General features: G+C 57.0%; 1 protein-coding gene across 3 annotated transcripts in view; it reads left to right on the forward strand.

Moving 5' to 3' along the window:
• The first annotated feature begins 2,295 nt into the window (after positions 1-2,295).
• The window catches only part of SHISA6 (shisa family member 6), a 242,193-nt gene continuing 231,025 nt past the window's right edge, over positions 2,296-13,463 (forward strand). For all 3 annotated transcript variants that reach the window (XM_065897714.1, XM_065897715.1, XM_065897716.1), the window contains exon 1: positions 2,296-2,939. In XM_065897714.1, the coding sequence (XP_065753786.1) occupies positions 2,296-2,939 (644 nt within the window). The remainder of the gene's footprint in view (positions 2,940-13,463) is intronic.

The following is a 13,463-nucleotide window of genomic DNA, read 5'->3' on the forward strand; positions in this document are numbered from 1 at the left end:
GTCCTTCCCCTCTTGTTTGCTGTATTAACTTCGAGATTCTGCTCCTTATCTCGTTGAGAAAACTGCCTTCGATTCCACCTTTCCCCTCCCAGGCTAGCTTGGGTGCCTGTCATCTGGGTGCCTCTCAGAGCACACTCTGTGCCCACCTTTGTCATGGGACATAACCATGGATAAGTTCATCATTTGTTGTCTGCCTCCCCAGTGGTTTACCAGCTCCCCTTCCTTGAGGAAAGGGACTGTCTTATTTAGCTTTTATCTCAGCACTTAGCACAGTGCTGGGTGGAGAGTAGGCACTAACTAAAATAAATGCTTGTTGAACAGAATCATGAAGAAGAGGGTGGCAGCTGAGTAGAGAGAATTGGGGGAGTGGGAGAGGGTGCAGGGGAAGAGGCAGGAAATGGAGAGAGAGAAGCAAGTGGGGAGCTGCCAGGGGAGTTTGTGAACCTCCCATCCTAGGATCGAGATCTCCCTCGGGGGCCTTGGAATCTGGGTTTCAGCTCCAATCGATCCATTCCGGATTCTGAGAAGAGGCGTTCTGCCTCTCCTGCATGGGGGATCCTTGATTTGGGTCACACGTGAGGCTGAATGGACAGCTCTGGGGACAATCTCTACTGCCCACACACTGATGAACTGTCCCCTGCCTTCAACCTAAGTACCTGGACACTTGCTCAAAGGGCCAGGACTGTTGGCAGAATTTTGGACGTCGCTTTTTGTTCTCATTTTCCTGCCCCCAGCTCCACCCCCTCAGGTCAAAGATGAGGATTGTAACTCCCCCTTGGGTGGCCTCATGGCTTTGAAAGTTAGACTCAGGCCTCCTTTCCTAGACCCAAGCAGTAAGCACGCAGGAACGCCCCTTTTCCCCCTCCCCACCCCGCCCCCGCCCCCACCAGCTAAAGCGGAGGAATTTCAGAGCTGAGGCTCAGGGTCTAGGACAGCTTCCCTAACTCTTCCCGAACGCTCTGGGCCAAGTCCCCGGAAAGAGGCAATGAGATGCGCTCCGCGCTGGGGCCGCCTGTGTGCTGGGTGCGCAGCAGAGTGCCCAAGGGGAGGAGCGCGCAGGCCCTGCTCGCTGGTGGCCCAGTAACTTCAGAGGAGCGACTTGACCCCTGGTCTCAGTTTAGGAACCTGTAGCAATGGGCCTGACCGCTTCCCTCCGCTGCGAGCGTCGCCACTAGGGAGAGGCAAAGGCTCGCAGACACCCCAACTCCCGCTCGGGCCGCGCACGCACGGACTGGGGTGGGGCGGGAGCGGCCGCGAGGGCTGGACCGGGCCCGGGCAGGGGGGCCTGGCCCCGCCAAGGGCCGGCTCCCGGGCCCCTGTTGGCCGCGTTGATGAACCGGTGTCCTGGGCTTTGGTGACGCGGAGCGGCGAAGAGGAGCCCCCCCTCCCCCGGGCGCCCGGGCGTGGAGACGTGGGCGGCGGTGAGCGGCGCCCCCCTCCGCTCGCCTCCCCTCCCCCGCCGCCCCCGCCGGCCCCGGCCGGCCCCTCCCCGCGCGGCGCTCCCGCGTGTGCGGGTGTCTCCCTCGCTCCTCTCGCACACTCTCCGGCACTCGTGCAGGCGGCTCCCGGCTTGGCCGCTCTCTCCGGTCGCCGCGCCGCCGCCTCTGCAGTCGCAGCCGGGCATGGTGAGTGAGTGAGGTCGGGCGCCGCGCGCTCCCCAGCTCGCCGCCCGACCCCAGGCGCCGCCCGCTCCGTCCCGGGGAGCTGGCGGCGGCGGCGCGGGCGCGCCGCGGGGCTGGCGGCCGGGGAGCGGGCGGCCCGTGCGCCCGGGGCCTCGGGGCCGCGGGGCCCCGTCTCGGGAGCTGGCTCCGCGCCCCTCCCGGCCCCAGCCTCGCTCCTCGAGGGCTGCGCGTTCCCTCCCCTCCCGCCGCCCGCCTCCCAGTCGCCCCACCCCGTGACCAGCTCCCCGTCTTGTCCCGCAGGACCCGCCCGGACGGGACCACGCCGCAGCCGCCGCCGGGAGCCGCGCTTCGGGTCCCGCCTGAGCCGAGCCGCGCGCGGGGCCGCCGCCGCCGCCGGCGGGGGATGGGGCTGCCCGGGAGGCGCGCCGAGCCCGCGGGGGGAGCGCGGAGCCGGCGCGCAGCCTGAGTCCCGGCCGCCCGCGCCGGGCTGGTCCGTGCGCACCGCGCGCCGCCGCCGCCGCCGCCGCCCCACGCGCCCCGATGGCGCCATCGCCCCGGCGCCGCTGACCGCCACGCGCCGCCAGCCCGGCCCGCGCGGCCCCCTCGGAGCCCGGCCGGCACGGGGAGCGGCCTGCCGCGGAAGCCTCCCCGCGCCCTCCCGCCCGGCCCCGCCATGGCGCTGCGGCGCCTCCTGCTGCTGCTGCTGCCGCTGCTCTCGCTCCAGCCCCTGGACCTGCTGCCCGGCGCCTGGGGCGCCCGCGGCCGCGCCGCCAACCGGACCCTGAGCGCCGGCGCCGCGGCCGTCGGGGGCCGGCGGCCCGGGGGCGCCTTGGCCCGGGGCGGCCGCGAGCTGAACGGCACCGTCCGGGCGCCCGGTGGCCCGGAGGCGGGGAGCCGGCGGGGGCAGCCCGCGGCGGCGGTGGCGGCGGCGGCCAGCGCGCCCGTCACCTACGAGACGTGCTGGGGCTACTACGACGTGAGCGGCCAGTACGACAAGGAGTTCGAGTGCAACAACAGCGAGAGCGGCTACCTGTACTGCTGCGGCACCTGCTACTACCGCTTCTGCTGCAAGAAGCGCCACGAGAAGCTGGACCAGCGCCAGTGCACCAACTACCAGAGTCCGGTGTGGGTGCAGACGCCCAGCACCAAGGTGGTGTCGCCGGGGCCCGAGAACAAGTACGACCCGGAGAAGGACAAGACCAACTTCACCGTCTACATCACCTGCGGGGTGATCGCCTTCGTCATCGTGGCCGGCGTCTTCGCCAAGGTCTCGTACGACAAGGCCCACCGCCCTCCTCGGGAGATGAACATCCACAGGTGAGCGCGGCCGCCCGGGGCCTGCCCCCAGACTCCCGGCGGCCTCACCCCTCTTTCCAGGCTTCCCTGTCCTCTTGGCATCCCCCCCTCTCCTCGGGTCTCTGTGTCTCTGTCTCTCTCTCGACTCTTTTAAGTCAACTGAGCACCCCTTGCCTCTTTGACAGGCAATAAATCGGAGCCTCTGTTCCCTCTTCTCCATTTCCTCAGAACCGGGAACACATGCTTTGGTTGGTAGGGGGATTTACAGGGCAAAGTAGGGAGTGGTGGAGTCTGTGAGTTTGAGTCTAAGAATTGTACACATTCCGTAAGCCTGGGTAGGGGTCCAGGGTGTAGTTTTCGAGGCAGGTGGGCGCCTCGGTGCAGGTTCTTACTGCATTCGGTTTTCTGAGTGAAACCAGAGCATCATCTTGGATGTAGAAGATTGAACGATGTTGGAACCTTACTGAAAAGAGTGTGAACTGGGTGTTCCTGTGTGTTGGAGATGCGGGTGATATGGAAAAGAAGCCTCCTGGGGTGAGAAGGAATGCAGATCTAACCATTCCATCTTGACCAAGGGCATATGGTGTCTATTCATTGCATCCTGCCGAGTGGGATGCTTCGCTTTCCCGCTGAGACTGGAGGACTTGTTCTTTTAAACCCTGTGGGCAGAACTCTCTGAGTTAACACTTCCTGCTGTGTTCAACCCGGTGGGCATCTTTCACTGTTTCCATAGGGAGGCAGTGGGAGCTGCCTCCCACCGAAACTTATGCCAAGAGCTTGAAATATGGTTGTGCAGGGTTCCACCCTGACTGCCTCCCTCCCACCCCGCCCTCCAGCTCCCTGAGCGCCCCTTGGGAACGGGAAACCAGCTTCTCTTTACAACTCTGTTAATGATGTGCCCAGTGGGTGCAGACTCAGCTCTGCTTCCAGTCCCCTCGTGCTGATGAACGGCTGGACGTGGTTCAACAGTCTTTCAAGGAACAAACCCTGCCCCGGGAACATGCCTCCATCCCTGGCACATGGTGTGGGCACTGCCCTAGTAATCGGGACCACCCCACACCGCCCAGACCAGTTTCTCTGAGTTTGCCCGGCAGGCCCGCACCCAAGCCCTACAGCTGTAGCTCATCTCCGCACTCTGCCTGTTATCCTTTCGACCTGAAAACCTTCCCCCGCTGCTGCGGACATTAGTCACCTGTACCTTGTTGAAGAGAGAGGAAGGCAGATAGAAATTTCTGGGCGTGATTTCTTTCCCCCCCTGGATACTGTGGGTGTTGAGAAAAGATGATACTCGCTGGCGGGTTTTGAGTCAAATCCACAAAGTGTGGGTACTTTTCATCTTGACAAATTCGGGTGTTGGGATCGGGTGCTTCTGAGAGGAGGTGGGTTTCTCAGCCTCACTCGTTAACCCTGAAGTAAGTAAGTCTGTGGCTGGTTGGTCCTGGAAAATGATGGAAGAATCGCGGCACATGGTCTGTGGTCAGTGCTGGCTCTTAAAAGCAGAGGGTCGGTGGGATGGAGACAGCAAAATCAGGACAAGACGCTCCCTCCTTTGGGTTTTGTCTGGCAAAGAATTCCCTCTCTTGGATCCCCTTCCTGAAGCAGATGTGCCTGGTTCTTCTGCCTCTGCCTCTGGTCCCCTTGGTTGTTCACCTTCCCCTTCTTCTATGCTTCTGGCCTCTCATCACACTTTCCATTCTGGCCGGGACCTCCTGCCAGTGGATTCCCACGAAGCTTTCTTTGGGTTTCTCTCTTCCCCGAGCCGTTCTCCTCTGCACCCTTGGGGAGACCTGCCACCTGCCCTGCCCTCCACCTCCTGCTGAGTTTATTCCTCATCACCTGGGAGGATGCTTGATGGCCTTTCGATGCTGGCGTTGGCCTGCGTTCTACGGGCTTTGACCTTGGAGATGTCACTGTCCCCCCACCGTGCTGACTCCCCAACCCACTCCAAACTAGGGCGACTCGTGTGTGTTCAGGTGTGCGGCTCAGTGGTGATGCCGTGGGGGCAGTTTCTCGCCGAGGTTGGGAAAGAGAGGCAGCCAAGGGAAGGGCGATGCATCTCAGCCCTCAGACCATTATGTAAATGTGGGCCGCTTCTCCCGCAAATTCACCTCCTGATTTTATTCAGCTCACAGCACCTCTTCCAGCAGCTGCCGTCTCGCCTGTTCAGTGCTTAGGAAGCCATCGTGTTGATGCTTGTTAGGTAGGGGACAGAGCCTGTCTTCGTGTTTGGGAGTGGCGTGGGAGAGAGGACAGAGCACGGGCGGTCCGTCTGGGACGCTCCCTGAATGACCTTGGGCAGGTCGGGGAAACATCTTTCCATTCTGGATAACTCAGACACAGCGGCATCCCACCCCAACCTCTCCCTTCCCAGGCGTGTCGGGGTGACTGTGCATACTTGCAGGAGCAGCCCCCCGCCTCCCAGGCGTGCACGAGTGGTACCACACGCTCCCACTTTGCTCACGCCTCAGAGGTCGTGGCTTGCTGTTTCAGGGAGTTTGGGGTCCAGATTGCCTTGTTGGGGACCTGGGGTCGGGAAAAGGAGAGAACGATGGAGAAGGAGACAAATATTCACACCATAATGGGTCCTCCCTGGGGAAAGTGAAGGAGAAGGAATGTATACTCTTCAGAGGTCCACAGAAGAGGTGGGATGTGCGCTCGGTTCTGTACTCCTTGAACTAGTTCAGCAAAGCCATTTCCTTTCTGGAAAGGCAAAGATTATTTTACTGATTGTAGCGTGTGAGCCTCTGCGAAGATGGTGGTTGGGCAAATGGGCTGAGCGGGGGGGATGTTTGTGGGAGTGTTAGAAGGGTGAAAAGGAAGATGCTGCCTTAGGACGAGCCATCTGCCTCCTCTGTCCCCCTTAGGGCGGGCTTTCTTCTTCCCTCTCCAGCCCCCACAGGGAGGAAGATTTAGTCTTTTCCAGAAGTGATTAGACCTTGCCATCTGTGTGAGAAGTCCCACCCCCCGACCCCCCCCCCCCACCCGCTGTGTCTGTGGGGCAATCATCGCCTCTCACACCAGAGCACGTGAGCACAGACTCTCAGCTGGACTTCAGGGAGGGGAAAGAGGAGGCTGCAGGGACCAAAGGCACAGCCGAGTTCTGGATCTGGAGAGCCCTGGACATCGGGTGCCCACCTTTCCCACCCAGAACCCCATTTCCCACCAGGATCCCGGCCTCACCTAGCCCTTCTTTCCACCTGCCCGGGCTGAGGCTCAAGCTGCCGGCCCGCAGGCGTCCGCCCATCTCAGTGTTTCAGGAGTGGCTTCTGCGATGCTTCCTTGGGGCTGCCTCTTCAGTGAGGGGCTGCCATGGCCTCCAAGGGCAGGGGTCTGCCCAGGACACGGCCTCAGAGGCGGGCTCCCTGTTGACATTGGGCTCCAAACCAGCCATCCCACATTCCAACCCGTTCCTTCCTCCTCGCCTTGTGTTCATTGGTTAGAGTCTTGGAGATGAGAATCGTTCTGAGCGAGGATCTGTGTGGCTTTTTAAAAAGATGGCTAATTAACAGATAAGTCAGGAAGCTACTAGGATGCCGTGGGTGCAGTTGGTGGGGCCAGAGGTGCCCGGGGTCCTCCCACTGCCTGCACAGGGATGAAGGATGGAGGAATTTAAGGCGGGGATTGGTGTGGAGAAGTACTCAGGGCTGAGGAATGAAAAACCTGGATGACCGATGTTGTAAGGGAAAAGGAAGCATATTAGGAGGCGACCCTGGTAGCCATCAAAAGGGACCTTCATCTTCGGGTTCCTCTGCTTGTTTCTAGAAGCATCAAGGGAACACTGTTTCGTACCTTCTCTTCCTCCAGAAATTAATTACAAACCCCAAGAGCTCTGTTTTGTCCTCACAGACCACATAATTGCAGTAGCGGGACCCCTCTGCCGGCTGATTTAGTGAGCTCTCTTCCTAGGTTCCTGGGCAATGAATTGTCAAATCACGCCAAACACTCCAGTTTTTGAAGCACATTGGGCTCACTGTAATGAATTGATCTAAACTGAGAGTCAACTTGTTTTTGTTTTTGTTTTAACTTCAAAGATAGCAGTTGGGAAAGAAAAAGAAAGCGTCTTGCCTTGGACTGAAGGTCTTAGCCTTGCATGTTTTCCATTTTCTTTGAGTAAAAAAAAAAAAAAAAAAATGCACAAAGGGAACGCAGTGAAATTGTGGAAGAATTTAAGAAGGCTTATGGAGGAAGGGATTAGGGGAAGGATACCAGGAAGACAGAAAGAAACAAAAATAGTAAAGGGAGGAAGGGAATCAGGTGAGAGAGGTGGGTGGCGTTGCCCAGATCTGTGCTTGGCTTCCTCCTGACCCCTGCAGCTACGTGCATATGTATTCATTCAACAGATGAGCCCTGCCCACCCGCTGTGGGCAAGGAACAGTTCAGATTATAAAATGTAAGCCTGTCGAGTGTATGTTACCTTTGACCCACGAGGCAAAGCAGAGTTCATTCTCCATTGAGCAGGTCAGCCATGCAAAAAGCCCTGCCCTTGGACAGCCCTCCCTGGCACGTTGCTTGCTGTCTTCCTGGCCTCTCCCACCTCACCCCAGCCCCAGAAGGCATGCACGTCGGTCCCTTTTCCCTGCCCGCAACCCTGTCCCACGGCCAGAGCACATTCGTTCGGAGGAATCTGCTGCTGAGTTACTAAGACTTGACCCACAGTTCTCTCGGCTGCCACAACACAGGAGGAGAAAAAGTCCAGCGCACTGTTTCCAACCTGTTTTAATGAGAGATCAAGCGAGCATGCAGTCGATTTCAGATCAGTTGTGCAGGAAGTCGTGATGAGGAGCTGAAAAAGTGAGCTGACCGAAAGAGGTGATCCCAGACAGACGTGCCCTGGGATCCAGAAGAGAAGGGAACTACGCAGAAAGAAGCTTCATCCTCCCAGCTCCCCTGCAGGATTTTCCGGGGCCTGCCAGGATGGCCCCAAGATCTTCACTCTCTGGCTCGTCGCCGTAGTCAGCCAGAGTCCCCACTGCGTGTTAGAAGTTACACCCGACCCCTGGCTGCTGGGTGTCACCACTGGCCTTCTCTGCCACCCGTCACCCGCCCCCCCACCATCACCAAAGTCCTGCACAGTCTATGTTTGACATGCGGGTGAATTTAAGTGCATTTTGTCTTACCATTCTCGGTGCCTCCCTTGACAGTATATATTCCGTGGAGCCACACTACTGTGGTTTGAACTCCCTTGTGTATAGACCATCTCAGATTGGTGGCAGGGGAGGGAGCTCTGACGGACTGTATGAGGGCCTAGGTTAAGTTGATTTTAAAAATACTGTCCGCTGTGATTTTTCTCCCCTCTTTTCTCTACCTTAGGAAACTCCTACCTGTTATTTTTCCCTGAGTCGCATTTATGACCCCCCCACTTCCAGCATCTTCGTTCTTGAATGTTGCAGACGGGGAAGAGGGGTTGGCCGGGGGGTTTATCAGCAACCCTTCAGAGGGTCTCAGACCCTTGGCCTTGAGCAGGCTTATTTTACACCCATTCAGGACAGATTGCTAACCTCGTCTTTTTTTTTTTTTTTAATCTCTAGAAGTAAAACCAGAATGTTCTGGAAAAGCATCGTAGTGCTTTCTATTATTTAGTCATCCATTACAGAACCACAGAATTTTTATTGTGGGCAGGTCATTGAACTTAACTCTCTAATTTTGTAAGCCAAGCAGCTGAAGCGAGGGAGGCCAGGTGACAATGCCAAGGGTCCTCAGGGAGGGGGCGAGTGATCTTGAACTATAGGAGCCGGGGTGCGGGTATCCTGGGCCACAGCCTCGTCTTCTTGCCCAGTGGAAGTCTATTCTGTTTTACTTTACGTACAAATAACTTTCAGATATTTAGAGATGTGAGTGCCAGCCTTCTGCCTTCTCTCGCCTCCCTACATTTTTTCAGCCCCTTCTCATTCAATTTTTCCATCCACTACAATGATTTCCGTTCATCTTCCCTGGTCCGTGACACTTTCTCCGAATTCCTTTGTAAAGGGCAATACCCTGATCTAAGTTTATTATTATTATCCTTTCATAACATTTGAGTCACGCAGCCCATTTGAAGAAGGAAAGTATAGCACAAGCCAAAGAGTTGTGAACCAGAGCAATGGGTCACTGGATAAAACTATGGGCAGACACCTGTAATGAAAAAGACGGGCCGTGAATGCTTTCTGTCTGTCCCAGAGATGGGTGGGGATGCTGAAACCGACCAGGTGCGACCTGGTCCGACCGACCCGAGACCAGAGCTCCCCCCAGGCATCCCGTGGTCTTGAGAGGGAGTGATTTCAGCTTTGTCCTCCAGGATGGCTCCCTACGTATAAGACAGCTCTGTGACCCACAGACGTACATTAACTGGTGCTTTGTCCTGCCCTTTCTCAGCTCTGGACTGAGAGACCGCAGGGCCAGGGTGAATGCAAGGTGAGGGCTTCAGAGAAGCTTTGGGGAGGATGGCTAACGAAGCTGGACATTTGGGTCCCATCATTATGAGAAATTAACGTCTGTGACATGCAGTTCGGGGCTTTTGCCTGCGTTGTGCCCAAGTCCTCCTTGGAAAGAACCGGGACATACCTAGCCTAATGTGTCATCCTTCTGAGCAGTCACTTGGGGAGGCCGCACGCTGATTCTTCTCGGGGAAATATTGCCACGGTTCCTCTCTTGCAAGTGCCCCCAGAGCCCATGCATGCTGTTTGGACTTTTCATGACGGTAGCGTATTTTTATCCTCCTAGGGTAGATGTGATTCTTGTAAGCAGCGGTGTCATGGGGCTGAGGCGGATGGATGAAATAGGTGCTTGGCTGGTTATTGATCAGAAGTGAAGGGTGGTGCCTCCAGTAAGGAGACCTGCTGGCCCAGGGGCCGTGTCAGCTGCCTCCAAAGGCAGGTGCCCGGAGGAGGCGTCCCGGTATTGAACGGCAGCCCGGCATCAGAGCCCCGTGCTCGTGAGGACCACTAGGAGGGAGCCCCTCCCCTCGCTGAGGGATAATTACCGACCTTAAGAAAATCAGCTTCATGCTCTCTCAGTGTGTCTGGGCAGACAGTGGAGGAGCTGGGAGAGAGGGGCAGAGAATGGGGTTCAATATGCAGAAAATGGCTCCAATTACTGTCCAGAAAGGGTTAAAAAATGGTCCCACACTTCTGCATGAGAAATGCAACTTGGATTCTTAACTTGATTCTGAGGGTAAAGGGACCCAGTTTCTTTGGGATGCGTGCAGCCAGGCTTGGGGTCAGAGCCAGGTGCCGGCTGTGCCCTGCCCTCCCTCCTCTCCACCCGAATGCCAGCCCCTCTGCAGTTTGGCATCCGGACGAGGTCACCGCTTGGACCACAGAGCCATCGACGAGGCAGAAGCGTTTACAAGCACAGGAAGATAGGGTTTCCAGCGAGCGTTGCCACTGGAGTCCTAATGTGTGTTTCCTGCGCCTCCCCAGACCCCCCAAAAGTGTGTTCATTCCACGAGGTTGATCACAGAAATGGAGCGAGGGTCGGGCAGGCCGAGTTTAAGGGCTGGTGACAAGGGGCCACCAGGTGCAGCAGTTGTGGCCAATTCTTATTCCGCTTTGGTGCTGGGGAAGCAGCGGCTGTGCTGCTGTAGCTGGGGCGGGATTCCTTCTTCCCAGTAAGAGTCAGTGGGTGGCGAGGGGCTGGGGCGGAGCCTGTGACCCTGCCCGCCCCCTAAGAGTCACTCTCGAGCACTCTGGGAGGAGTCCTGCTCTGCGGCTGGGCCCCCGCCTCCTCTGCTCAGGTGTCAGGAAGGGGGGAACTCTGTCTCCCAGGAGCTTGCAGGGCGCCGTCACCCATCACTCCAGGAAGCTGGTGTTGAGGACCTGAGATCTCAGTCAGATGAGGACTCAAGGTCACATAGGTGAAGCAGGGCGGGGAACAGGAAACCCTCAGAAGAGCCCCCCTTCTCCGGGGCTCCCTCTGTACCTGGCATCCTGCGTTATCCCACTGCATCCTTCCACCACCCTGGGTCTGGTGGCCATTTAACAGATGACAAAATCAACTCAAAGAGGCTTAGGAACTTGCCCAGGGTCACACAGCTAGTCCATGGTTGGTCTCTATCTTCTTTGGGGGGCCGACAAGGCAGTTGGCTCTCACCTTCCTGAAGGTAAACGCGTCAGTGATACTCAGACTACTTGAGAAAGCAGAGACCTACACGCTCGTGCCCTGGGACGAGTTATCGCTGAAAGGGACTGGGGGGTGAGTGACCTACAGACCAGGGTACCTCAGTGCCAGGCTGGTGGCCTCACTTGCATTGCACGCAGGGCACGGAGGTGCCCAGGGCAGTGAAAGGGCTCCTCTTCAAGAGCGGATTATGTTGGTGGAGGGCTGTGAAGACAATACAAAGAAGACATAAAGAATAAAAACAAACGAACCAAACCACCTGGGTTTTAACTGAAAAAAAAAACCCTTAAAACAACTCCCCCGCCCCCCGGCAAACCTTTACAGTATTGCAGGGACCCCAGGGCAATTCTGCGGGAGTCCTGGCTCCTGAGAGTAACGGGACACTAGAGAAAAGAAGTGATTTGGGGGCGAGGAGATGGACCTCGGGCCATTCCCAGTTTTAATTATGGAGAGACGGATGGCTCACAACAGCCCCGTTTATCACAGCTCCCCTCCCTGCCCCATTTATAACCTCAAGCACAGGGCACGCAAGACCCAGGATTCCGGCCGGCTCACTCCTGCTTCTCTGCCCCACTTCTGCTCTTTGCCGTCTGGTCTTAATTCTCCGCGCCCTGCCTCCTCATTCCTCAATCTTTCCCCGCGTTTCTCTGCTTTTCGGGCCCTGAAGCCCTCTGTCTTGAAAAGCCTGTGAAAGGGAAGGAGGCCTGGGTTTTGCTCTCCAGCTCCAGCTGTTGCAGCTGGTGGCGGTGGTCACGTGTGGTCACGGCCACGGTGGTGGTCCCTGGCGGGGCTCACACCCTGGGGTCTGCAGCTCCAGTGCAGGGGTCTCTGACCGTCGGATCGAGGTGGGTGTGGGGACGTGGAGGTCCTGAGCATTGTTTTCAGCCCCACCCTGGTCGGAGGGGCAGGAGAACCCTTGGTCCTACTTGTCCAGAGCCGCTGTCCCCTTCTCGGGACCTGTGGAGCCTGGGTTCCAGCCGGGCTCTGGGTGGCTACGAGCTTGGCCCTGTCCCCTAGTGTTTGGGAGAGGAGTCGCTGCTTTCTGCAGGCTTCACGAACACTCTCGTTCTTCCTCGCTTTTTTGGCCTGTGGTCTCGTGTACTGTTCCCATTAGCTCCGGCATTAAAGTCTCATTACTTAGGACATCTGTCCTCTGGACAGAGTCGCAGTTCCCTTAGCCAAATGTCCTCTTCTGGGAAGGATGCTTCACACCCAGACAGGCAACTCTTCCCTCTACCTTCCATCCTGCTGCTCCAGCGAGGAGGGATTTGAACCCTGAGAACGTGTGCCGGAGCAGGGAGGTGCAGGAGTATGTCCTGAATCCATCCATCCCCCCGCTTCTGAGGTCCTGGGATACAGACGCCTGCCGTCATCCAGGGGCACGGAGGGGGCTGACCCCCTAATAAGCAAAGAAGTTGTTGCCAGGAGAGCTTTTCTCCTCCAGCCCTCGGATCGGCCTCGGATCCTATTAGTAGGGACTCTGGCCTCAGTCACCCCGATGTCTGGGCAGCTGAGGGTGGGCTCGTGTTAACTCACCTCCTGAAATGACCAGGCAGGAGGCCCAGCCCAAGTGCTGAGGCTGCTCCAGACCTTTCAGAAGAATCTGATTTCCAGCCTCCCTCTTGGACCCCCCCTCTGACTTTTTACTGCATCCTGAGAAATTTGCCTCAGCTTTGCCAGCAATGCTATCCCGGTGGCTCCGAAGGCTCTTCGTGCTGTGAGAAATCACGCAGCTTTTCTGTTCTCAGGTCCCCAGCAGCCAGCTTCTTACCCTCTCTGAGCATTTGCGAAGAGAACCTGGCTTTTAGCAGAGGATCTGTGGCTTCTCTGTCCCTCTCTTTAGTCACATCATTACAATGTTTCTTTTTGTTCCTTTCGGTGTATTTGTCCACCGCTGCTGCTTTCTCCATCTGTCCTTCTTGTGATTCCTCTTCTGTTGACTTTTTTCCTTTCCCGGCTCCCTCCCTTTCTCCTTCTTGAACTTGTCCTGCTGTAACTTCCTTAAACTGCATCAGTTCAGACTCTGCTAATTCAAAATTTATCCAAATTGGACCTCGGCAAAGTTGCTTTTCTTTTCTCTCTCTGATAAAAAGCTGTGATGAACAGATTAATAGCTCAGACAAGACTGCAGAGATGGTGCGGGGCGCATCCGCCAGGCAGAAAGACAGACTGTTTTCAAGCAGGCTCTTCTGCAGACAATCGGCATGCTAATTACAAATCATTCTTATCTGTTCAATAAAGTAGCTCTCCAAAGATCAATGTTTTTTTTTTTTAGCCCAGTTTGCAATCCTGCGGTGGCCCAGGAAGCAGTAAAAATGCATTTCCTTTAAAGCATTTTATAATTTCCTTGTCTGTTTTATCGACTGGGATTAGCCTGCCCCCGTTGCTGCTGAATTGGTGATACTTGACTGTTAGGCTGCTTCAAATTCCCTCTCGAATTCCCTCTGGGGG

This window comes from Phocoena phocoena, chromosome 19, assembly GCF_963924675.1.
Source record: "Phocoena phocoena chromosome 19, mPhoPho1.1, whole genome shotgun sequence".
Lineage (NCBI taxonomy): Eukaryota > Metazoa > Chordata > Mammalia > Artiodactyla > Phocoenidae > Phocoena > Phocoena phocoena.